General features: G+C 43.5%; 1 protein-coding gene across 6 annotated transcripts in view; it reads left to right on the top strand.

Annotated features, from left to right (window-relative positions):
• Positions 1-27,196, top strand: part of fcho2 (FCH and mu domain containing endocytic adaptor 2) — a 103,976-nt gene that overhangs the window by 22,698 nt on the left and 54,082 nt on the right. For all 6 annotated transcript variants that reach the window (XM_024397285.2, XM_024397287.2, XM_024397286.2 and 3 more), the window contains exons 2-8: positions 7,088-7,179; positions 12,037-12,111; positions 12,491-12,632; positions 13,918-14,070; positions 14,466-14,570; positions 20,681-20,779; positions 26,659-26,755. In XM_024397285.2, coding sequence (XP_024253053.1) covers positions 7,088-7,179; positions 12,037-12,111; positions 12,491-12,632; positions 13,918-14,070; positions 14,466-14,570; positions 20,681-20,779; positions 26,659-26,755 — 763 coding nt within the window. The remainder of the gene's footprint in view (positions 1-7,087; positions 7,180-12,036; positions 12,112-12,490; positions 12,633-13,917; positions 14,071-14,465; positions 14,571-20,680; positions 20,780-26,658; positions 26,756-27,196) is intronic.

Raw genomic sequence — 27,196 nt, 5'->3', positions numbered from 1 at the left:
TCTGAAGTTAATTTCTTTGCCATATTATTTGCAGTTTTACTTTAGTGCCTTATTGCAAATAGGATGCATGTTTTGTCATATTTTTATTCTCTACATGCTTTCTTCTTTTGACTCGATTATTTTGGTTTTTATTGTGTCATAACTACAATGTTGTTGATCCATCTTCAGTTTTCTCCAAACACAACCATTACACTTTGTAACTGTCACAATTGGCTATTGTGAAATCCCTGAGCAGTTTCCTTCCTCTCCAGCAACTGAATTGGGAAGGACACCTGCATATTTGTAGTGACTGGGTGTTGATATACCATCCAAATTGTAAACAATAACTTCACCATGCTCAAAGGGATTTTCAATGTCTGCGTTAAAAAAAAAATTTTTTACCCCATCTACCAATAGGTGCCCTTCTTTGAGAGGCATTCTAAAACCTCCCTGGTCTTTGTGGTTGAATCTGTATTTTAAATTTACTACTTGACTGCGGGACCTTACAAATTATTGGATGTGTGGGGTACAGAGATTAGGTAGTCATTCAAACATTATGTTAAACACTTATTGAGTCCATGCAACTTATTATGTGACTTGTTAAGCACGTTTTTACTCCTGAATTTATTTAGACTGACCGTAACAAAGGGGTTGAATACTTATTGACTCGAGATTTCATTTTTTTCCATTTTTTAAATTAATTTGTACAAATTGTCTTATTTAAGATTCTCTTTGTAGAGGTAAAGTTTCAGCTGTTTTCAGAAGATGGGCAGAGACTCTGCTGTCCTAAGCATCAGGGGGAAGCGGGTTGTTCTAAGTTCACAACCATGCTTAAACCACATCAGAAGACCACTTTTGAGGTCTGGGAGAAATACATTGCTCAAAAAAAATAAAGGGAACACTAAAATAACACATCCTAGATCTGAATGAATGAAATATTCTTATTAAATACTTTTTTCTTTACATAGTTGAATGTGCTGACAACAAAATCACACACAAATTATGAATGGAAATCAAATTTATCAACACATGGAGGTCTGGTTTTGGAGTCACACTCAAAATTAAAGTGGAAAACCACACTACAGGCTGATCCAACTTTGATGTAATGACCTTAAAACAAGTCAAAATGAGGCTCAGTAGTGTGTGTGGCCTCACTACAATGCCTGGGCATGTTCCTGATGAGGTGGCGGATGGTCTCCTGAGGGATCTCCTCCCAGACCTGGACTAAAGCATCCGCCAACTCCTGGACAGTCTGTGGTACAACGTGGCGTTGGTGGATGGAGCGAGACATGATGTCCCAGATGTGCTCAATTGGATTCAGGTCTGGGGAACGGGCGGGCCAGTCCATAGCATCAATGCCTTCCTCTTGCAGGAACTGCTGACACACTCCAGCCACATGAGGTCTAGCATTGTCTTGCATTGGGAGGAACCCAGGGCCAACCGCACCAGCATATGGTCTCACAAGGGGTCTGAGGATCTCATCTCGGTACCTAATGGCAGTCAGGCTACCTCTGGCGAGCACATGGAGGGCTGTGCGGCCCCCCAAAGAAATGCCACCCCACACCATGACTGACCCACCACCAAACCGGTCATGCTGGAGGATGTTGCAGGCAGCAGAACCTTCTCCACGGCGTCTCCAGACTCTGTCACGTCTGTCACATGTGCTCAGGGTGAACCTGCTTTCATCTGTGAAGAGCAGAGGGCGCCAGTGGCGAATTTGCCAATCTTGGGGTTCTCTGGCAAATGCCAAACGTCCTGCACGGTGTTGGGCTGTAAGCACAACCCCCACCTGTGGACGTTGGGCCCTCATACCACCCTCATGGAGTCTGTTTCTGACCATTTGAGCAGACACATGCACATTTGTGGCCTGCTGGAGGTCATTTTGCAGGGCTCTGGCAGTGCTCCTCCTGCTCAAAGGCGGAGGTAGCGGTCCTGCTGCTGGGTTGTTGCCCTCCTACGGCCTCCTCCACGTCTCCTGATGTACGTACTGGCCTGTCTCCTGGTAGCGCCTCCATGCTCTGGACACTACGCTGAGAGACACAGCAAACCTTCATGCCACAGCTCGCATTGATGTGCCATCCTGTATGAGCTGCACTACCTGAGCCACTTGTGTGGGTTGTAGACTCTGTCTCATGCTACCACTAGAGTGAAAGCACCACCAGCATTCAAAAGTGACCAAAACATCAGCCAGGAAGCATAGGAACTGACAAGTGGTCTGTGGTCACCACCTGCAGAACCACTCCTTTATTGGGGGTGTCTTGCTAATTGCCTATAATTTCCACCTGTTGTCTATTCCATTTGCACAACAGCATGTGAAATTGATTGTCAATCAGTGTTGCTTCCCAAGTGGACAGTTTGATTTCACAGAAGTGTGATTGACTTGGAGTTACATTGTGTTGTTTAAGTGTTCCCTTTATTGAGCAGTGTATAATGCATTTTAATTTTAGCATGTAGTTACCCTATAATGCAAGTGTGCACCAGCCGGAGACTGTTGTTTGGTTAGCAATGTTTCTGTAGCGCCCATGTGATTGCAGAGTTTGCAAAACAAATGGCCATTGGATAGATGCAAATAATCATGATGTCATTTTGCCAGGTAGGCATAAGCTACTTTGTGGTCATCATGGACCTCAAATCTTGAGTAGACAAGTGACAGTGACCGCATGGAATTTAAATTGACAGGTGAGAGAAGGGGGCAAAATAGAAAATCTCAGTTTAGGAGAAATTAGTAGCCCTGTGCCATCGCCGCGACGACAAGATGCTCTCGGACTATGAGAGAACACATAAATGATGAGAGATCAGCTGGAGTAGCATTGTTCTCATGGGGTAATCCATGTCTCATCAGAAAGTCTAGGGACTTTAAGGTGACAAAGGCTGAGAACCAGGCAAGTCATCCTTGTTGACCACTGATTGGCAGTTCCAAAGGCTGCAGGAGACTAGGAAGTCCACATGCGTTGTGTGCGCTGGGATGAGTTTGCTCATTTCTGCCCTCTGCTGGACAGACCTAGGCTCTGCAACAGGATAGCCCTTTGCTGCAGGAGGAAGTTGCCTCTAAGACCTGATCTTAGGCCAGTTTTGTGTTTGACCGCCATAATTTGTAGGGGTAAAATTATGGCACTGTAAGGTATTCCTCGAACAACCATTGAACTTCACTAAACCATAGCCAACTATTCAGAGGAAAGCATGAGGTTTGGAAATCGTTGTTTATACTTTTGGCACAGTGAATGTTGTTGTTTATTTCAGCTCAGTGAAGTTTGCACATATAGCCTATTTTGGAAATATGCTAAACAAAAATATAAACAAGTGTAAATTTCAACGATTTTACGGAGTTACAGCTCATAAGGAAATCAGTCAATTGAAATAAATTCAATAGGCCATAAACTGGATTTCACATGACTGGGTATGGGATGCAGCCATGGGTGGGCCTTAGAGGCCATAGGCCCACCCACTTGGCAGCCAGGCCCACCCACTGGGGAGCCAGGCCCAGCCAATCAGAATAAAAATGTTCTTCACACAAAAGGGCTTTTTTTTTTTTACAGACAGAAATACTCCTCAGCATCAGCACAACCATCCCCCACACCCCACCCCCAGATGATCCCGCAGGTGAAGAAGCCAGATGTGGAGGTGCTGGGCTGGCGTAGTTACACGTGTCTGCGATTGTGAGGCTGGTAGGACGTATTGCCAAATTCTCTAAAATGACGATGGAGGCAGCTTATGGAAGAGAAATTAACATTAAATTATCTGGCAACAGTACTGGTGGACATTGCTGTGGCATTGTGTGACAAAACTGCACATTTTTAAAGTGACCTTTAATTGTCCCCAGCACAAGGTGTAATGATCATGCTGTTTTTTTTTTGTGTGTGTTTTTTTTTTGTGTATTTTTACCCCCCTTTTCTCCCCAATTTCGTGATCTCCATTTACGATCATGTCTCATCGCTGCAACTCCCCAACAGGCTCGGGAGAGGCAAAGGCCGAGTCATGCGACCCCAGAAACATGACCCGCCAAACCATGCTCCTTAACATCCGCCCGTTTAACCCGGAAGCCAGCTGCACCAATTTTTCAGAGGCGAAGTCAGCCTGAAGGCGCCCGACGTACCACAAGGAGATGCTAGAGCGCATTGAGCCAAGTAAAGCCCCCCCCTCCCCAGTCAAACCCTCCCCTATCCCGGACGACGCTGGGCCAATTGTGCGCCGCCCTATGGGGCTCCCGGTCATGGCCAGTTGTGACACAGCCTCGGATCGAGCCCAGGTCTGTAATGACACCTCATGCACTGCGATGCAGTGCCTTAGACCATTACTGCGCCACTTGGGAGGACCCCATGATCATGCTATTTAATCAGCTTCTTGATATGCAACACCTGTCATGTAAATAGATTATCTTGGAAAAGGAGAAATGCTCATTTAACAGGGATGTAAACAAATTTGTGCAAAACATTTGGGAGAAATAAGCTTTTAATGTGTATGAAACATTTCTGGGATTTAAAAAAAATTCAGTTCATGAAACCAACACTTTACCTTTATATTTTTGTTCAGTGTATTTATAATGCTGACCTACCCAGTGCTCTTTCTCCCTGTCGGTTTGGTATTTGAGGTACATTAGCAGTGTTACTGTGTCAGCCCTATTGTCTCCTCTGCTGTGAATAGAGTTAATGATTCAGCTGTATTGTGAAAGAGCTGGCCTTATTTTTATTTTTTTATTTTACCTTTATTTAACCAGGCAAGTCAGTTAAGAACAAATTCTTATTTTCAATGACGGCCTAGGAATAGTGGGTTAACTGCCTGTTCAGGGGCAGAACGACAGATTTGTACCTTGTCAGCTCGGGGATTTGAACTTGCAACCTTCCGGTTTCTAGTCCAACGCTCTAACCACTAGGCTACCCTGCCGTCCCGCCTCAACTACTTAATGCTTAAAACAAAGGCCGAGATAAAAACGGTTCAAAAGTAGTGTTTCTTTTAAAACTGCATTTCCAGAGCAAGTTAACCTTGAATAATACATTGGCACCTTTTAAAACTGTGGCTCACCTAGCTTATAGGGGACACCTAAATAGGGGACACCTATTTGAAATGGCAGGCGGTTAAAATCAGCTGTGTCAATTAGCCACATCCCTTCGAGCTCAGCCAATTGAAATAAAGAAATGATTAAACATAAACACTTTGCTGTAGAGGTTTGAGATGGTGGATAAGTTATCTTAGAACTGTTGAAAGTTTGTAAGTGACCGAATGAATAAATAGGCTACATAGACAACACAACTTGCTCTTCAATAAATAATTGGAAGAAATACCTTCAGTGTGTGTGTATGATCAAACCAGAATGTCTTTTGGTGAGGAGCTGCTTCCCCACGTGTATGAAATGCAATATCTAGCAAAGGACCTCTGCATCACCTGTGCGCTGAATGTGTTGAATAGATACCTGGTCACTTTAGCTCTACTATTTAGGCCTACTACTCAAAACAGTTTGAACTTTTATATTCATTGTGTGTGTGTGTGTGTGTGTGTGTGTGTGTGTGTGTGTGTGTGTGTGTGTGTGTGTGTGTATATACACACACACACACACACATTTAGCCATTGATTCTTAAAGGGAAAAAAACTAAATGTCTCACAAGCTTATTTTAACTGTCTATGAGAAGTCTGTCCATAGTAAAGTGCTGCTCTGCCTTTTTAACGACAGGCTCTAGTTTTGTCGCACCTGGACTACTGTTCAATCGTGTGGATTAGGTGCCACAAGGAGGGACCTCCAAAATGACAATTGGCTCAGGACAGGGCTGCACGGCTGGCGCTTAAATGTACACCTGAGAGCTAACGTTAATAATATGACTGTCAATCTCTCCTGGCTCAAGGTGGAAGAGCGATCGACTTCATCACTACTTGTTTTTGTAAGAAGTGTTGACATGCTGAATGCACCAAGCTGTCTGTTTAAACTACTAGTAAACAGCTCAGACACCCATGCATACCCCACAAGACATCCCACCAAAGGTGTCTTCACAGTCCCAAGTCAAGAACAGACTATGGGAGGCGCACAGTTCTTTGTAGAGCCATGGTTATATGGAACTCTATTCTACATCCGGTAACTGATGCAAGCAGTAGAATCAGATTTTTTTTAACTGATAAAAATTCAGCTTATGGAACAGTGGGGAGAGACACATGCATAAGACACGCACTCTACACATATGTACACATGGATTTTGTATTGTAGATACAGTGGGGCAAAAAAGTATTTAGTCGGCCACCAATTGTGCAAGTTCTTCCACTTAAAAAGATGAGAGGCCTGTAATTTTCATCATAGGTACACTTCAACTATGACAGACAAAATGAGAAGAAAAAAATCCAGAAAATCACATTGTAGGATTTTTAATGAATTTATTTGCAAATTATGCAAATACAGTTGACTGAAGATGGATGTTTCTGCGGTACATGGACTCTTAACGTGATGAGACTTTGTTGCTCCTTGCTGAAACATAGAAAGGTGCAAGCAAGGTGCAGTTATTACAAAAACCGTGGCCATTTGCCTGGCCAGTTACCAGCATTCAAAATTCCATGACCGTCACAGCCCTAGTGATGCATTTTTAATGCATTTTTAAATCCCCGTGGTGCAACTGGACACCCTTCTCCAGAGTAGTGATGGTTACTGACACACAAACAAACACTGTCGTCCACTGTCACAGATGGGGCCACTATCGACACAGTCTGACTGTTGAAGACCTATCGTCAACCTGTTCCATCAACGTTATTCGGAACATGCTTAATGTATCGGGATTGTAGAAATGTTTTAGGCAGCATAGAATCGTACAGGGACCGTTAGAAGTATTCTAGGGACCATAGAACTCTGTTAGGGACCATAGAACTGTATAGGGAGCATAGTAGAACCTGAACACTATGGCCAGGATGACTATGGTGGACCAGTCAAGGCTGCTGAGGATGCAGCTGACAGCCATGCAGACCATGAGAACGCTGATAGTGGAGAATGCCAGTGCGGTAAAGCATGGAGGAAACGCTTAACTCAAAGTCAAGGGAACACTATAGAGTGTTTGATGTTCTCAGTGGATTTAGGCTTACTTCCTACTGGTATTTCAGTTTACTAACCATCTGTTTGTTGTTTGTTTTTTTACCCCAGGGTGAAAAAAACAATGGATTTGATGTTCTCTACCATAACATGAAGCATGGCCAAATCTCCTCCAAGGAACTTACTGATTTCATCAGAGAAAGGTACGTTGTTGGTTAGCCTGGTTCCACATCTGTTTTATGCTATGTCATGTGCTAACGATGGTTGTAACCAGGCTATGGGGTTTTCTTAGTTAAACTTCCACTCACTCTCATTTTGAGCCTTTTAACCCAATGTTGTTCTTCTCATCACAGAGGTGAATTTGAATCTCGAGGCTTACTTTCAAATTTACTCAGCCCTCTTTCTAGTTTACCTTTGAGTTGACCATCTGTTTAAACATTTCATGTTCAGTCTGGCTTTCTCTCAGTGCAGGTGTTGTTTTCAGTCTTCCAGTTCAATGGTTATGCAAATTAAATGTTGGGGATTTTCTGTTTGACTTGTTATTTGGCATTCGTTCATAGCCTAACCCTAACTTGAGATTCACACGCATCTCAAGATTTGCACCCATTTGCCATTGACATCGATAGATGATTTATAGACACAGAAGTTTCTCAAGACTTTATGGAACTTATTTTCCATTTTTTTTCCCCCAACATGCTCACTTTTTCATTAGTAACCAAATTACATTCTCAAGTCAATCAATCACTTAAAGTAGGTTAAAATAATTGTGAGACTAGGGCTAGACAACCTATTTGCTGTAGAGGGAACCAGTGTTGTAGTTAATCAATCACTTGACTTATACACTAAGTGGGAAAAACATTAAGAACACCTGCTCTTTCCATGACATAGATTGACCAGGTGAAAGATATGATCCCTTATTGATGTCACTTGTTAAATCCACTGCAATCAGGGTAGATGAAGGGAAGGAGACCGGTTAAATAATGATTTTTAGGACTTGAGACATGGATTGTGTATGTGTGCCATTCAGAGGGTAAACAAGACCAAATATAAAGTGCCTTTGAACGGGGTATGGTAGTAGGTGCCAGGCGCACCGGTTAGTGTGTGTCAAGAACTGCAACTCTTCTGGTTTAGTTCTTCACGCTAAACTGTTTCCTTTGTGTATCAAGAATGATCCATAGATTAGGTCCTAATGAATTTATTTCAATTGACTGATTTCCTCATATGAACTGTAACAGTAAAATCGTTGCATGTTGTGTGTTATATTTTTGTTCAGTATATTTATAACTTATAACCATGCATTTAGCAGCACCACATTTCCCCCTAAACGTGCCACCGCTGCTGAAAAACATAGGGGAAGCACTGGTTCCCTAGGGGAAGCACTGGTTCCCTAATGATGAAAGGGTGGCATGAGTGGAAAAAAGGGTGGCATGAGTGAAAAAGTGATGATCACATTTCTGTGTGGGCCAGCCTGGCCTGAAGGTAAGCAGAATTCCTGTAGAATTTCGGAATTCCTGTAGAATTTGATGGTGGAAGTCCTGTAGATTTTGATGGAATTCCACCATCAAACATTTTAGAAGATGAGGTTATAAATATAGAGCTCAGACACAATGCAAGACATCTCAAGGTGTGAGAGGAATTGGCAAGAAAGGTAGGATTATGGTCTTGTTATGGTTTAGACACTACAGTTATGCAGTCCACTAGGCCAGTGTTTTACACTGTATGGTGTGGCCTAAATAGGCCTAAGCCTGTGTGAATGGGCTACACCGCAGACACCTTCCACAGCAAATTCTCTGTGTTGAGTAGAGGAGCTAAAGGGGACTGTAATGGGTGATATGAAATGCTGCAATATTCATCTACTTTCTCCACAGACGTTTGTACTCACCAAAATACATTGAGTATACCAAACATTAGGAAATACCAAATTCTCTAAAATGACGTTGGGGGCAGCTTGTGGTAACAATCATTCTCTGCCAACAGCTCTGGTGGACATTCCTGCAGTCAGCATGCCGGTTGCATGCTCCCTCAAAACATGAGACATCTGACAAAACTGCACATTTTACAGTGGAAGGTGTCTGTTTTATTGCCCCCCCAGCACAAGGTGCACCTGTGTAATGATCATGCTGTTTAATCAGCTTCTTGATATGCCACACCTGTCAGGGATGTAAACAAATTTCTGCACAAAATGCATATGGAACATTTCGGGGATCTTTTATTTCAGCTCATGAAACACGGGACAAACACTTTACATGTTGCATTTATCTTTTTGTTCAGTGTAGCTCTCTAAGGTCTGCAGTGAGTGACATGACGAGGAAAACTGCTGATGCACTACCCAATTTTGAAATTGCACCTTGTGCATTCCATCTATAATACTTTCAAGAGTAAGTTGAAAGCATGACCTGAGCTCCTTAACAAACAAAACATATATATATTTGTTTGCCTTTGTTCATGTCCCTCTAACTCTCCGCACCCCAAACTGGTTAGCATAGCTCTAGTCCAACAAAAAATAAATAATTGTTCTAAATATTAGCTAGCTGGCTAGAATTTACAAGACCAGCAAACACATTCTTCACACGCTAGGAACACATTTCCTCCAACACTATAATGAAAAGGCGCCTCGCTCCAAAAACACGTTTTCTGGAGGCGTGTGGTCCTTTCGGAAGCCTGATTGCGTCCAGACTGAGGAGAAATCCACACACAATGCATCCCTGACCACCTCCTGAGGTGCTCAGCCAGACCTGAACACAATCAGACCGCAATGCGACTTTTGTGCGTCTTGACCCGTCTTTTCAATAAGATATTCATATTCTGATAGCAGAAGTCACATGCAAGTGTAAACACGGCCTGTGGTGTAGACGGGTAGCTTACTAGCCTACATCTGAGGATTAGGCCTATGGTATATCTTTACTCCTCTGTGAAACTGAAACTCATCTTGCACACTTACCTACCCATCAAAATCATTCTTCTAATGTGACTGGATCTGGGTTTTCTGAGACCATTCCCCTGAGGAAGTCTCTCATATCTCAGAAACACTGCACCGTGACTCCCTCTGGTGGCCAGAAACAGACATGCACCTACAGTACTGTATTGTTTAAAGTGATCGCCTGCTGTTATGACTGTGGCCTGTTTTCCAGGCCTCTCAAACACACAACCAATATTCGTCCTGCAGGGAGTTGTTAACTTGTATCTATCGATAAACTGAGTATACAAACATTAAGGACGACTTCCTAATATTGAGTTGCTTCTTAATTCTGCTGGCCTATGTTGACTCCAAAGCTTCATACAGTTGTCATGTTGGCTGGATATCTTTTGGGTGGTGGACCATTCTTGATACACACGGGAAACTGTGAAAAAGTTAGCAGCGTTGCAGTTCTTGACACAAACCGGTGCACCTGGCACCTACTACCATTCCCCGTTCAAAGGCACTTAAATATTTTGTCTTGCCCATACAACGTTTGAATGGCACACATGCACAATCCATGTCTCAAGGCTTAAAAATCCTTCTTTAACCTGTCTCCTCCTTCATCTATGATCCCTTATTGATGTCTCCAAGTGACATCAATAAGGGATCATAGGATTCACCAGTCTATGTCAATGAAAGAGCAGGTGTCTTTGTTTTGTGCAATCAATGTTTAAGTCAAAGATAAATAGATTTCAGTGAGGTTTGGTCAGTAACTTTGAGTGTGAGTGTTTTAGTTTGGAGTGGAGGGGTGCAGGCAGGTCTGTGTGAGTCAAAGGCGCTGCACGGTCGATGTCTGCATTGGCTGTGCAAGAAATTATGGAGATGTGGCCTCTGCAGAAGACCGGTCATTCATACTTCTTGTACTTTGCGGAGAAGTGCAGAGCTGTTGTGAAGGAAGTTGTCAAGGAAGTGAGTTTGTGTTTATACAGGACCTCCCGCCCTCCACCTACCATCAACCAATCATGTCAATGCAGAGTTATACAGAGCCCTCCGCATTGTTACAAAATTTGAGAGGAGCATGGCGATGCGGTACAGAGCTCAATTTGGCCGCTACGTGCCTCCGGTGGCTCCATCACACCATCCATACGGAGCCTCCGACCACATTTTTGGATCAAGCATAAATGAGCTTTTAGGAGGGGAGAATTGTCTTGGCCCAGAGAGTATTTACACACCTGGAGTGTGTTTATTCTCTGTGGAGTCATGTATTTTTCTGTGTGTCTTTGTGAGAGCCTTGAGTTATGGATTTGGGAACTGGGGCTATTTTATTATTGACCAACCATGGTAACCTGTCAATAATAAATTCTATAAACCTTCGTTTGGTTGCGTTCCCGTGCATCTAGGCTAAGTTACACTAATATCTGTTAGTGAAGGTAGGTTCTGTCTTTGTGCCTGCCTGAGTACGTGCGTGCCGTGCGAATGCGTGCTTGCTCCCGCTCCCCCTGCCTGACCCTCTTCTCCTCCCGTGCTGACGTGACTGCAGTGGGAGGCTTAGTAAATGACACATGCATAATTCAGGCATCCACTAAACCAACGTTTTAAGTTTTTACTTCTGTCACTTCCATGCAGGAGAAATGGGGGATGATGAGGGAGGAATGAAGGGGAGGGATGGGCAATTCTTTCCTTTCTGTGCTTCGATATGACACTAGATGGGAGACTGTGACGAGCAGCTCTCGCTACTAGATGAGCCACACTTAGTCAAAGCAAAGCCCAAGCAACACTCAACTTTGTGCCTGCAGTCAAACATATATGTTACGTGTGTGTGTGTGTGTTTTGTGGGAGTGGAGTTGTCTTATGCTCTGACTTACATGTACAGTACTTGTAATCACTCAATTAAAACTCATTACAACTGGTAGAGGTTTTGAGGGCTTTTAATACCGTGTTGTTGGATTTATATTGGTTGAACTTATTCAGATGAGACTGAGGATGAATCCCAAATAGCAGCCTGTTTCCTATGCAGTGGACTGCTTTTGACTAGGGGCCCATAGGGTCAAATGTAGTGCACTATATAGGGAATCCATTTGGAACGCATACTGAGTGATGTTACTGATTTCAGTAGGTAAAAATGACGAAGGTAATGACGTGATGTGTTTTGTCCCTCTAGGGCTACCATAGAAGAGGTCTATGCCAGGTCAATGACCAAACTTGCCAAGTCAGCTGGCAACTTCTCTCAGCTTGGGTAAGACACACACACACACACACATTTTGGTATTCTATCCTCGTGAGGACCTAAAATAGATTTCCATTCAAAATCCTATTTTCCCGGACCTGTAACCCAAACCCTAAACCTAACTCCACCTTGCTCCTTACCTTAATTCTAACCCTAACCCCAAAGCTTGAAATAGTCTTTATCCTCACGGGGACGTGTGAAATGTCCTCGCAAGTGACAATTTTCCTTGTTTTTACTATCCTGGTGGGGACTTTGGGGAAGAGCGTTGAGTTTGTGTTCCCTATCAACCCTCCCTATTTAAAGATAACAAAGTCTTCCCTGAATGCGCCACTGAACACACTCCAGTTAATAAAGTGTGTGTGCCTGCGTGCCAATGTGCGTCCTGCAGGACATTTGCCCCGGTGTGGGATGTGTTTAAGACGTCCACAGAGAAGCTGGCCAGCTGCCACCTGGAGCTAGTGAGGAAGCTACAGGAGCTTATCAAAGATGTGCAGAAGTATGTGGACGACCAGGCCAAGGTCCACAAAAAGGTATGGCATGGAGAACTGCACACAACAACACACTAATAATATGCCATTGAGCAAATGCTTTTATCCAAAGCAACTTAGTCGTACGTGTATACATTTTGAATGTATGGTTGGCTCCGGGAATCGAACCCACTATCCTGGCATTGCAAACGCCAAAGCCATGCTCTACCAACTGAGCTACAGAGCACCACTGCTTTGTACCTTTAGGCATCAGCTAGTCTGTCCTTTTGTGTGTCTGTGTGTTTGTACTGTTTGTCCACGTAGGCTGCTGCTGGGGACAAACCTATGTTCACCCTCAAGATCAATAAAGTTGATTCCTTTCAGTCACCACTATGGGGAATGGTTTTAGTAGAGTGAGTCTACAGATTCTGGAGAGAATGCGTGTGTTCTGTCTGGGATTCACTGTCCTGCCTGCAGTAGCCACACTGTGTAGCTGTTGAGCTTGATCAGTCTTCCCTCCCTGCTTGTGGATCTGACCCATCTTCCAGTTAACGTGTAATGTGTTTACCCGTTCTGAGTTCTATTGGCTTTATTGATTCTGTTATAGAAAATGGCCCATCCTGAATGATCTCACCCCTGATCAGCTTGCAGACATGATGTCACTACTCTAGAGGAGCCTCCTAAATTAACCATGAGGTTCTGCTTGTGATTAATCATTTCATTTCTCTAGAGAGTAACAAAGCAGGGGCTCTGTTTGATCAGTCTTTTAGCCTGCCAAAGTCTGCTGATCAGTAGTAGCTAGGCTAGTTGTTGCTGTCGTGCCAGGGCTGTGCTTTGAAGCCTGCATTTTAGACGCCTCTCTCTCTCTCCATGCTCGATTTAGACTCGGAGCGCACAGGAGGTTGGTAGCACCTTAATTGGGGAGGACGGGCTCGTGGTAATGGCTGGAGCGGACTAGGTGGAATGGTATCAAAGGCATCAAACACATGGTTCGATGACATTCCATTCGCTCCGTTCCAGACATTATGATGAGCCCTCCTTCCCTCGGCAGCCTCCAATGTCAGAGCGTTGTCTCATGCATGAGTCAGGAGGTCCCAGTCGAACGAACGAAAACAGGGACTGTGAATTATTGGCGGAGATGTGTTTTGTGCTTTCAGCATGACAAAAATGTTGTCACACACACAGCGCCTATCTCTTTCTCCCTCTCTTCATGTGAATGTGGTTTTAACCAATCTCTTCTATTTTAATTATCTTTGTTGCCGTTAAGGCGGTTTTAAAAAATTGGCTTTTCAAACTATACTAACGTGATTGTTTTAATGGTTGTTGTCTCCCCCCCTGCCTTGTTCAGACGAAGGAGGAGGTGGCATCCACTAATGGGGCAGTACAGACCATCCAGACAACCGGGGTGGCCTTACAGAAGTCCAAGGAGAACTACAACGCCAAAACTGTGGATCAGGAGAGACTCCGCAAGGAGGGAGCCACACAGAGAGAAGTGGATAAGGTACACTAGACTTAAGTACACTAGACCAAACTACTATAAGAGAGAGCCACACAGAGCAATGTGGACAAGGTGGGAATGTGGTAGACAACCGAAGACAATAAGTGTGCAGCTGTAGATTCCCAATACCTCCTATCACTAGCCCATTCTCTGTCTCCATTTCCATACCCAATTCTGTCATTATGTACGTACGTAATAGTAAAGCCAGAAGAACTGTTTACTGCCACAATCTGTTTCTGAATCACATACTGTGGTTGGTTGTTGTGAGTAGTAGTTTGGTGTCTCTGGTCTGGCGAGATCTGTTGCTCCATAGAGCACTGTGCGACTCTAATGCTGATGGTGACACATGAGAACAGATGGCCATTTTCCTGTTGTCTGTCTCTCTCTGTTCTCTGCAGGCGGGAGTGAAGGCCAAGAAGGCCACAGAAGCCTACAAGGGCCTTGTGGAGAAATACGCCACAGCCAAGTCCGAGTTTGAACAGAAGATGGCTGAAACTGCGCAGGTGTGGGTTTGTGTGATTTGGTTATTCCGTGCACTTTCTAGTACCACAGTAGAATGTGGTTGTGTGTTTCTTGTTTTTGTGTGTGGTGTACTGTACTCTTATGTGCTTTGTGTGCATGTTCTAAGGGACTGTGTGTGTGTGTGTGTCCACCACTCAGTATTCCGTGCTGTGTGTGTTCTGCGTTCCATGCCTTTATCATCTCCAGCTTGTTTTTTCCTCCCTAACGGAATCATTGTGGAAAACTCTGATTGGAACCATCTGAAAGGCTGATTAGATCAACTCTAAATTAAAATCAGATCAACAGAATTTGGCCCTCCATATCCTCCTGCACCGCAGCGAGACACACGGCCAAACTGGTTTGAGTTAGGGGAGCGTTTCTGTTTCCCCCCCAGAGAAAACAGCAGGACAGCTCTGCTTCCTTAGATCACAGTCGACAGCTCATCTCAAATTCAACACGTGCACATGACTTATAAACACGGCGCGGGTGCACGTGTTCTGTGACGTCTCTTGCATGTGTGTGTGTGTTTTGAGTTTGTGTCTCTTATCTGTCTGTCTGACTCTCTGTCTGAGTGTAGGCTGAAGTGAATACTGGGGTTTATGCATGTGTGCTTGTGAATGTACTCTGTGTGTGGTGCGTTTTTGTGTACACACTAAATGTGGTAGTGTTTGCTCGAGCAATCATGGATGTTTGTGTGTGAAAGAATATGAGATTGCCTATATCCATGCTTGTGCACATTTTACGAGATTGTGAGCATGTGTGTGTGTCTGCGATGTATGTGTTTATGTGGTCAGGCACGCTCATCTTCCCTTCTTTATCCACCATGTGATTTAGGAGTTTATGATTATTTATAGTCATTCTCCTCAGTTTACCCCAAACTCTCTCCAGCCAGCACTTGATGGGAGTAAACACCAGCGTTTAGAACCCCCCCCCCCCACACACACACACACACACAGACCGCTCCAAACCCAGAGACCAGAGATGAGCCCAGCTCCTTGTGGCTGGCCCACCCTGGATAATTGGCACCTTGTGCTGCAGGGGGATCTGTGTTGGTGTCCCTTCGTTTCCAGACCACCCAAATAGAGACGACACACACAAGAAGGAAGTGGCCAGGGCACAAAGAGGAAGTCTTTAGGGAAATGTATACATGTGTTTTTATCAATCCAAGAGTAATCCTTCCACACAGTGTTTTTCCTGCATTGGACACGGTGCACATGTTCTGTTGTACACACACATTGGGCTCTTTTGAATTCCTCTTTTCGTAGACCGTGACAGAGCCCAAAGTCTTGCCTGACCAGGAGAAAGTATTTGTCTTAGTTATGTAGGTTATCTATAAGCTACGCACACCAAGGCACATTGAAGCTGTTCTGGTGGCTCGTGGTGACCTAACGCCCTATTAAGACACTTTTATGTTGGTGTTTCCTTATATATTTTTTTAACCTTTTATTTAAGCAGGGAGTCATGCTGAGGTTACAGTCTCTTTTGCAGATGAGCCCTGCATCAACACATCAATAGACCACCGTTACACTATTGGCTACGTAGCCTATCTATATACACATCAATTACACAATACATGAAAAGCAAACACGGAAAAAACTAAAATCAAAACACAATCATATGAAACAAACACATTATTCAGTAAAAAGCCCTCTAACATCCGCCTGAATTGCCCTAGAGGCACCAACTCCACCAACATTTGGATATCATTCCACATGAGAGGCGCAACAAAAAAACTGAAAGCAGATTTACCTAACTCAGTGGAGCTTGAATGGATCCCCAGGTTTAGCCACCCCCGATTCCGGGTCTGGTAACTTATACGTCTGAAGGTTAACAATGTAGTAAGCTATGGCAGAAGTTTATGCAAGAGTACTTTATAGACATTGAGTGTGCAACGCATCAATATACTAGCCTTCAAAGAGGCCCAGTCTGCTTTCTGATAGGTTCAGTACACATCATTGCGTTTTCGATCACCCGTCATTTTTTATTTTATTTATTTTATTTTTTATTTAACCTTTATTTAACTAGGCAAGTCAGTTAAGAACAAATTCTTATTTTCAATGACGGCCTAGGAACAGTGGGTTAACTGCCTTATTCAGGGGCAGAACGACAATACATATTGCACTCTGATAAACTGTGTTAAATGGCTTCAATACAGTAGCAGCTGCATTCATATAGATATCGCCATAGTCAATAACCAGAATGAATGTTAAGTGAATTATTTGTTTTCTGCTATTTAAAGTAAGACAGGACCGTGTCCTAAATAGAATATTTATAAGCAGGGGCACGATTAATGAGGGCACCATCCAAAGTACGTATGCACAAATCATCAAACATTTTTACGTGATTTGGAAAATAACATATACTTGGTTTTACCTACATTGAACTGAAATTGGTAGTTAAAGGCTTTCAGCAGGGCAATAAAGGCTAATTGAAGCTCTGACAGAGCCTGGTCAGCTGTGGGGGCATTATCATGTCTACATTGTCATTTGCATACAGATGAAAGTCAGTTTCTTACAGAAAAAACAGACTTTTTTTATGTAAATAGTGAAATGAAAATGAAAATGAAATTGTTTATATGACCTGGTCTGAAACCTGACTGGTGTACAGTTGTGGCCAAAAGTTTTGAGAATGACACAAATATACATTTTCACAAAGTCTGCTGCCTCAGTTTGTATGATGGCAATTTGCATATACTCCAGAATGTTATGAAGAGTGATCAGATGAATTGCAATTAATTGCAAAGTCCCTCTTTGCTATGCAAATGAACTGAATCCCCCAAAAAACATTTCCACTGCATTTCAGCCCTGCCAAAGAAGGACCAGCTGGCATCATGTCAGTGATTCTCTTGTTAACACGGGTGTGAGTGTTGACGAGGACAGGGCTGGAGATCACTCTGTCATGCTGATTGAGTTTGAATAATAACAGACTGGAAGCTTCAAAAGGAGGGTGGTACTTGGAATCATTGTTCTTCCTCTGTAAACCATGGTTACCTGCAAGGAAACATGTGCCGTCATCATTGCTTTGAACAAAAAGGGCTTCACAGGCAAGGATATTGATGCCAGTAAGATTGCACCTAAATCAAAGATGTATTGGATCATCAAGAACTTCAAGGAGAGCGGTTCAAATGTTGTGAAGAAGGCTTCAGGGCGGCCAAGATAGTCCAGCAAGCACCAGGACCGTCTCCTAAATTTGATTTAGCTGCGGGATTGGTGCACAACCAGTACAGAGCTTGCTCATGAATGGCAGCAGGTAGGTGTGAGTGCATCTGAACGCACAGTGAGGCAAAGAATTTTGTAGGATGGCCTGGTGTCAAGAAGGGCAGCAAAGAAGCCACTTCTCTCCAGGAAAAACATCAGGGACAGTCTGATATTCTGCAAAAGGTACAGGGATTGGACTGTTGGGGACTGGGGTAAAGTCATTTTCTCTGATGAATCCCCATTACACTTGTTTAGGGCATCCGGAAAAAAGCTTGTCCAGAGAAGACAAGGTGAGCGCTACAATCAGTCCTGTGTCATGCCAACAGTAAAGCATCCTGAGACCATTCATGTTTGGGGTTGCTTCTCAGCCAAGGGTGTGGGCTCACTCACAATTTGCCTATGAACACAGCCATGAATAAAGAATGGTACCAACACATCCTCCGAGAGCAACTTCTCCCAACCATCCAGGAACAGTTTGGTGACGAACAATGCCTTTTCCAGCATGATGGAGCACCTTGCCATAAGGCAAAAGTGATAACTAAGTGGCTCGGGGAACAAAACATTGATATTTTGGGTCCATGGCCGGGAAACTCCCCAGACCTTAATCCCATTGAGAACTTGTGGTCAATCCTCAAGAGGCAGGTGGCCAAACAAAACCCCACAAATTCTGACAAACTCCAAGCATTGATTATGAAAGAATGGGCTGCCATCAGTCAGGATGTGGCCCAGAAGTTAATTGACAGCATGCCAGGGCAGATTGCAGAGGTCTTGAAAAAGAAGGGTCAACACTGCAAATATTGACTCTTTGCATCAACTTCATGTAAATCACCACATTCTTTTCGGCAGACTCAATAGCCTTGGTTCCTCAAATTATTGCCTCACCTGGTTCACCAACTATTTCTCTGATAGAGTTCAGTGTGTCAAATCGGAGGGCCTGTTGTCCAGACCTCTGGCAGTGTCTATGGGGGTGCCACAGTGTTCAATTCTCGGGCCGACTCTCTTCTCTGTATACATCAATGATGTCGCTCTTGCTGCTGGTGATTCTCTGATCCACCTCTACGCAGACGACACCATGCTCTTCAGCTGATCACTGCCCGCACCTGCCCGCCCGTCCAGCAGCACTACTCTGGACGGTTCTGATTTAGAGTATGTGGATAACTACAAATACCTAGCTGTCCGGTTGGACTGTAAACTCTCCTTCCAGACTCACATTTAGCATCTCCAATCCAAAATTAAATCTAGAATCGGCTTCTTATTTCCCAACAAAGCATCCACTCATGCTGCCAAACATACCCTTGTAAAATTGACCATCCTACCGATCCTCGACTTTGTCACCAAAGCCCCATATATTCCCCACCACTGCAACCTGTACGCTCTCGTTGGCTGGCCATCGCTTCATACTCGTCGCCAAACCCACTGGCTCTATGTCATCTACAAGTCTCTGCTAGATAAAGCCCCACCTTTTCTCAGCTCACTGGTCACCATAGCAGCACCTACCCGTAGCACGCACTCCAGCAGGTATATCTCAATTGTCACCCCCAAAGCCAATTCCTCCTTTGGCCGCCTCTCCTTCCAGTTCTCTGCTGCCAATGACTGGAACGAACTGCAAAAATCACTGAGGCTGGAGAGACTTTTCAACCTCACTAGCTTTAAGCACCAGCAGTCAGAGCAGCTCACAGATCACTGCACCTGTACATAGCCCATCTGTAAACAGCCCATCCAACTACCTCATCCCCATAATGTATTTATTTATTTTATTTATTTATTTATCTTTCTCCTTTGCACCCCATTATCTCTACTTGCACATTCATCTTCTGCACATCTACCATTCCAGTGTTTAATTGCTACATTGTAATTACTTCGCCACCAAGGCCTATTTATTGCCTACCTCCCTTATCTTACCTCATTTGCACTCACTGTATTTAGGCTTATCTTTTTTTCTACTGTATTATTGACTGTATATTTGTTTGTTCCATGTGTAACTCTGTTGTTGTATGTGTCGAACTGCTGTGGTTTATCTTGGCCAGGTCGCAGTTGTAAATGAGAACTTGTTCTCAACTAGCCTACCTGTTTAAATAAAGGTATAATAAAATAAATACAAATTGTCAATACAAGCCTTTGACACGTATGAAATGCTTGTAATTATACTTCAGTTAACCATAGTAACATCTGACAAAAATATCTAAAGACACTGAAGCAGCAAATTGTGGAAATTAATATTTATGTCGTTCTCAAAACTTTTGGCCACGACTGTACATTTTAGTATATATTTTGTAGTTAAAACCAATCTAATGTTGAGTATTTACCAAGGATTCTATCATTTTTGCTAGGCAAGACAGTTTGGAAATGGGGCGAAAATTATTTAGGTCACCTTTCTGAACGGGGGGTGGTATATATTTGCAGACCCAAGGGATGGTACCAGAAATAATTGTAAGGTTAAAGATTCTGCGGAGGAGCAGAAAGCTGAAGCAAGAAAGGATCAAGCAAACCAGCCCAAGTGGATTTTTTTTTTTTTACATCCATCTTTCACAAGGCATCTAGCACGTCATAAGTAGAAAGTTGTTGAAATTAAAACAAAGATTCTCTAGAGGGGCAGGCAGTCAACTGGACCTGTAGCTTAAAGGAAAATCTTTTGGTATTTGTTTTATTAGTCCCATTGTTGACATATTTTGCATGTCAGCAATCAGGTTTTCAAGATACTCTGTGTAACTTTCAGAATACAAGAATACAGCAGGTATGATGCAAAATGCAAAACAATTTTTTTCAAGTTTCCTGTTCAGGTCAAACGTCATGGAAAACTCAGGATACTAACTCTTCTACTGGCATATTTGTTTTCCTCTAGTTTAGTGACTCCTAACTGTAAGTGGATGATTTGCTGCATATTTACTCCTTTGTGTTTTCTTTCTGTGTTCCAGAAATTTCAGAACATCGAGGAGAGCCACATCGTTCACATGAAGGATATCATTCAGTCGTACGCACAATCTGTTGACGAGACACACGTTCAGATCGGAGAGGTGAGTCAACACACACACATACGTACATTCACACACACACACACATTCCTGTGGGTGGGGTGGGGTTTGTGTCCTGTCCCCTTGCTCAGTGGGTTCACTGTGCGTCAGATGAATTAGTGTAGTCTTTGATCACTCTAATCGTTTAACTGAGAACCAGGAAGCCTTCCATTCAGTGGTTTATACCAACCAATTAAAAACTGATCAAAACTCCCTCTCAACCAATCTAAAACACCTTCAACATGCAACCAGAGGCACGGCATGCCAACTGTACTAGGCATCGCACTCTGATCTTAAGAAGTGTTTACAAAACTGTGTTTTGCTGTACATATAGTACTGAATCAGTGATAATTACAATGTTGATCATTCCAATTACAACATAATATCATTAAAAACATTTTATCTCAAATGTTTATCTTCTGTGATAGTCTTAAAGAAATTCTAGAGGTTTTACGACTTGACGGAATAGACAACTCAAAAGAAACTCCGCTCCACTGTGTGTGTACTGTGCAATGGCTGTTGCTGCTGCAGTCCCAGTAGTGTCCACAGGGGGAGCCACAGCCCCACTCTCTGCCCTAAAGCTCCAGTCTTACCATGCATTTGAACAGGAGAAGGACAATGTTGTTAGCTTGGCTAGGCTGGGCTGGGCTTAATTAAAATAGAGCCTAAAGGTGGGTGAGTGCTGTCCCAAACAGCTGGGAAATGACGCGCAGGCAGCCCAAGTAATTGTGATTCCGTGATGAATACCCTTTAAACCAGGTTGGAGGGGAGAGGTGGGATCGGAGCGAGGGAGGGAGAATGTGGCCACAAATCGTGCAAGATACTGCTTCATCAGTTAGACCACAGGCACTCAAACTCGGCCCAGATATGCAAACACGCACGCACACGGTATACTTACTTGACCAGCACTATAGACAAACAAATACACACACTGTCAATATACTGTACACACGCATAGGGGTGTCTTGCTCCCATTATTTTAGAGGGGGCACAAAGTGTGTGAGGATGGAATCTGCAATCTAGAACCATAATATTTTATGCCATGTAAAACAAATCCATTTTTTTTGCATAAATTATCTTTACCTGTTAAATTGTCATTTCAATGAGGGTGTCATTCTGACTGTTGTAAAATCACACATCTCAATATACTGCATTAGCATGCCTATGCTATTACATCCAAATGACAACATGGTACATGGGATCATAACATACATGATCAATACAGGCACATATCATGCATGGCATCATAATATCATGATAATTTGTAGATTCATTATCATAAGGTGCCTGATTTACTTGTGAACCAAGTATTTTTTTCCCCGTATCTAAGCATACCTCTTGAGCTGATGTATCCTCCTGACTGGTGCTTTTTTTTTTTTAAGAAACCTAATTTGCTTCTCTGCTAAAATCTGGGTAAAATATTGAAAGGAATGTGAGTCTTATTACATTTATAATAGCTTGCTTTTCTAAAGTGTAGCCACATTTCCAGCAGGCATGCCAACTAAGAGAGCAGCTTGTCTAACTATGACCTGATTGATAGCCAGAAATGGCTTGGTAGGCAGTTATGAGGTTGGGAGATTCCCATTCTAGCTGGCTAGCTGAAGCCAACTTCATAAGATTGCTAGGTGGCTGTTATTACAGAGAAACAACAAAAAAAATGTGTTTGATTTATTCATCAAGAAGGAATCAATAGGCTGCATAGCTTAATCAAATTCATTGACAAACATACCTCCTGTGAGTCTTGCCCATCACCGGCAGCTAAAATCAAATGCACCATTGTGCACTATGGAAGGAACCATGTACTAGGGAGAATGGGGGGGGGTACTTTTTGCCTGGTCCAGTGTGCCTCCTCAAAAATACAACTAAATAATGATGATAAAACATGGGCTTAAAAATGAAGTTTAGTAATCTATGCAACGTTTTAAAACAGGGAAAATCGGATGTGCCCTTGTGCCCCATGTAGGCATGACGCCTCTGCACACGCAAATGGACATTACACTGTACACACACATGGTCAAGTAAACACACTCTTAAACAATCCATATTTTCCAAACACATCAACACACTTAAATAATTAATACGGTCTAGTGACTCAAACACACACACACACACACATTAACTGGCCAGGTAACCACAATGTGTACCGACATGCACACAGCCCCAGTTTGGCTGTTTGGCACACTGGCTAGCCTGGCGTTAAGTGTAGTTTCATGTTAACCTGGGGCTGGGGTCTAAACAGTGGCGTGGCATTCTGCATGTCTCAGCCATTTTCTAGTTATACTACCCCTCTCCTCTCTGGACATGAATAGAAACCACTAAAGACCACAGCATGGGAAAAGAGGAGGGAAGAGGGGAGGATGTAAAGAGACTGCATGGAAGTAAAGAGGGGATGTGAGGCCACACGGTACCATGCGGTTTAAGAGGAGAATTAGGTCCTCTGTAGCTCAGTTGGTAGAGCATGGAGCTTGCAAAGCCAAGATATTGGGTTCGATTCCTGTGAACACCCATATGTCGTTTTTTGGCATGTACTATTATTTATGTATTTATATATATATTAGAATGTGGACAATTGAACTAAAAGTCATATGGTACTACTTCATTACTACTGCGTGTTCATTCTGGTTGATATTTTTACAACGATATGCCTCCTTGCTGTGCAGAGAGTCACAGGAGGGCAAGTGTATGTGTATGTGTGTGTGTAGTCTTTGTGTTTGTTGTGCGTGCAATGTTTGTATTTGTAAGCGAGCATTTGTGTGTGAGGGAAGTGCCCTTGAGTGCGAATGTGTGTTTTTTTTTGTGCATGTGTGAAAAATCACTACCGGTAGAGAGGGGTTTGAGGGGGGGTTGTGTGTGTGTGTGTGAGACGCAGGTGATGAGATTACAGTGCATTTCCTCACGGCAGCAGTGAGCAGCTGGGCTAGAGCACCTGACATATCGCGTGTGCTGGAGTGAGCATTCGACCTCGCCAAGGCCCCCACCCCCCCTGTGAGGGTGCAGGGGCTAATGCACTCCACCTTGCCGGAGGGGCTCAGGAGGGGGGAGGGGAGACGTGTATGTATGGTCATGATAGTGGATGGAGGTACTCTGTTGTGCTTACAGTATCACGCACATCTGAATCGTTTGGCAAGATGGCACAGTCAGTCAGTCCCTGTTCGTCATCTGTCTGGTCCTTTTACCCTTCCCCGATACAGTCTCACACAGACACACACACACACAAACCACTGACATCCACACACAAACGGCGCACACACACTGACACACACGCCACTGACATCCTAAACAAATAAACAAACACCATCCTTCCTGTGATAGCACCTAGAGGGCATCAGGAAACCGCTCTGTCAACAACAAACCTACCGACACAAAACCATACCGAAATGTATTATGTAAGCCAGTCTCCACAGGCCATTGAGACACATTGTACAGAGATTTGTATATGTTTTTTAAATAACAGAGCAAAGCAAACACTGGGTAGTACAGTGTTTTAGAGGGAGTATACAGTGAAAAGCACAGAGCCATATTGAATGTGTCACTCCTTCTGAGCATTCTAAAATCAGAGACACCCAGAGAGCAGTCCCCAAGGACACGAGCTGTCACTCAAAACGCAAACCATCACACACCACACAGCAAATACACACACATTCTCCCTCCTTTCTCTCCGTCTCACACATGACTATCTCACACACAGATACACACAGATACAGGCACACCCACTCTCTGTCACACACCCACTGCCCCATTTCATTATTGCACAAGCACCTCCCAGTGTTACTACCAGAGTGAGCCCTCAATGGACTCAATCAACACCCATTCAAGTGTGTCGTATTCCAAGTTTCTGCCTCTCTGCCTTCATTTCTTCAAGTTATTTTTTTGTTTATTCATATAATGCTAACTGTATTGATGCCATACCGTGGTCAAATACATGTGAAAATACTTGAGCTGAGCTTGATTTAGTTTGCCCTGTACAATGGAACCAATGGAATAGTCCCAAAAGTGCAAACTCCAAGATAAAGATTCCATGAGTCTTATCAGAAGCTAGCAGCTGCATTTACTTACCAACAACAGCTGCAAATTCCAATAAAACAACATTTTTGAAGTTCACTTTCCTTACTTTGTCTAACAACACTATGATGAATCTAAACCTTAAGTTGTGTGGGTCAATGCAGCATTTATTTAGTTTCATGGCACAAACGTTTGTTAGCATTCTTACACTGGCTTTATCCAGAGGGAGCAGGCCTGTTCAGGGCGGTTGCCGAGCAACACGTGCCTTGGAGGGAGAAAACGTTCTGCGTAGGGCAACAAATTCCCATGATTTGTGCATCTGTTCAAACCGAACAGCTAGGTTGACAGCTAAAATTGCTTTGAAAAAACTATGATTTCAGCTAATAAGGAGAAGTATCTCACAAAATGGCATTCACTAACCATAAACTATTTATAAACTCAGCAAAAAAGAAACGTCCTCTCACTGTCAACTGCGTTTATTTTCTGCAGACTTAACGTGTAAATATTTGTATGAACATAAGTGATACATAAACACAACTGATACATAAACTGAACAAGTTCCACAGACATGTGACTAACAGAAATTGAATAATGTGTCCCTGATGTTACCCCACTCTTCCACCAAGGCACCTGCAAGTTCCCAGACATTTCGGGGGGAATGGCCTTAGCCCTCACCCTCCGATCCAACAGGTCCCAGACGTGCTCAATAGGATTGAGATTTGGGCTCTTCACTGGCCATGGCAGAACAATGACATTCCTGTCTTGCGAGAAATCACACACAGAATGAGCAGTATGGCTGGTGACATTGTCATGCTGGAGGATCATGTCAGGATGAGCCTGCAGGAAGGTTACCACATGAGGAAGGAGAATGTCTTCCCTGTAATGCACAGTGTTGAGATTGCCTGCAATGACAACAAGCTTAGTCCGATGATGCTGTGACACACCGCCCCAGACCATGACGGACCCTCCACCTCCAAATCGATTCCTCTCCGGAGTACAGGCCTCGGTGTAATGCTCATTCCTAAACGCAAATCTGACCATCACCCTTGGTGGGACAGAACCATGACTCGTCAGTGAAGAGCACTTTTTGTCAGTCCTGTCTGGTCCAGTGATGGTGGGTTTGTGCCCATAGGCGACGTTGTTGCCGATGATGTCTGGTGAGGACCTGGCTTACAACAGGCCTACAAGACCTCAGTCCAGCCTCTCTCAGCCTATTGCGGACAGTCTGAGCACTGATGGAGGGATTGTGCATTCCTGGTGTAACTCGGGCAGTTGTTGTTGCCATCTTGTACCTGTCCCGCAGGTGTGATGTTCGGATGTACCGATCCTGTGCAGGTGTTGTTACACGTGGTCTGCCACTGCGAGGACGATCAGCTGTCCACCCTGTCTCCCTGTAGCGCTGTCTTAGGCGTTTCACAGTATGAACATTGCAATTTATTGCCCTGGCCACATCTGCAGTCCTCATGCCTCCTAAGGCACGTTCACGCAGATGACCCTGGGCATCTTGCTTTTGATGTTTTTCAGAGTCAGTAGAAAGTGTCCTAAGTTTAGTGTCCTAAGTTTTCATAACTGTGACCTTAATTGCCTACCGTCTGTAAGCTGTTAATGTCTTAACGACCGTTCCACAGGTGCATGTTCATTAATTGTTTATGGTTCATTGAACAAGCATGGGAAATGGTGTTTAACCCCTTTACAGTGAAGGTGAAGGTATTTGGATTTTTACGAATTATCTTTGAAAGACAGGGTCCTGAAAAAGTTTTTTTTTTTTTTTTTTGCTGAGTTTATATATTATACATTTTGAGACTAAATTCTAACTTACTCAATCTGTAAACGAAACGCACCTCTTGACCCGATGTGTTTGTTGCGTTCTCCCTCTGCAGGTCCATACAGAGTTTTTGGGGAACATGGAGAACACCTCTGTGGAGAGCTTGATACAGAAACTGGCTGAAAGTAAAGGAACGGGCAAAGAGAGACCAGGTAAGATGCCCTACACGCACATACACCTGCGATGATAGGAAAAACACGTATGCAGATGTATTACGCGCATGTTTTTAAATTTTTTTTTTATTTCACCTTTATTTAACCAGGTAGGCTAGTTGAGAACAAGTTCTCATTTGCAACTGCGACCTGGCCAAGATAAAGCATAGAAGTGTGAACAGACAACACAGAGTTACACATGGAGTAAACAATTAACAAGTCAATAACACAGTAGGAAAAAAAGGGAGTCTATATACATTGTGTGCAAAAGGCATGAGGAGGTAGGCGAATAATTACAATTTTGCAGATTAACACTGGAGTGATAAATGATCAGATGGTCATGTACAGGTAGAGATATTGGTGTGCAAAAGAGCAGAAAAGTAAATAAATAAAAACAGTATGGGGATGAGGTAGGTAAAAATGGGTGGGCTATTTACCGAT

This window comes from Oncorhynchus tshawytscha, linkage group LG33 (assembly GCF_018296145.1).
Source record: "Oncorhynchus tshawytscha isolate Ot180627B linkage group LG33, Otsh_v2.0, whole genome shotgun sequence".
Classification (NCBI taxonomy): Eukaryota; Metazoa; Chordata; class Actinopteri; order Salmoniformes; family Salmonidae; genus Oncorhynchus; species Oncorhynchus tshawytscha.
This window is presented reverse-complemented; position numbering and strand designations above follow the sequence as displayed.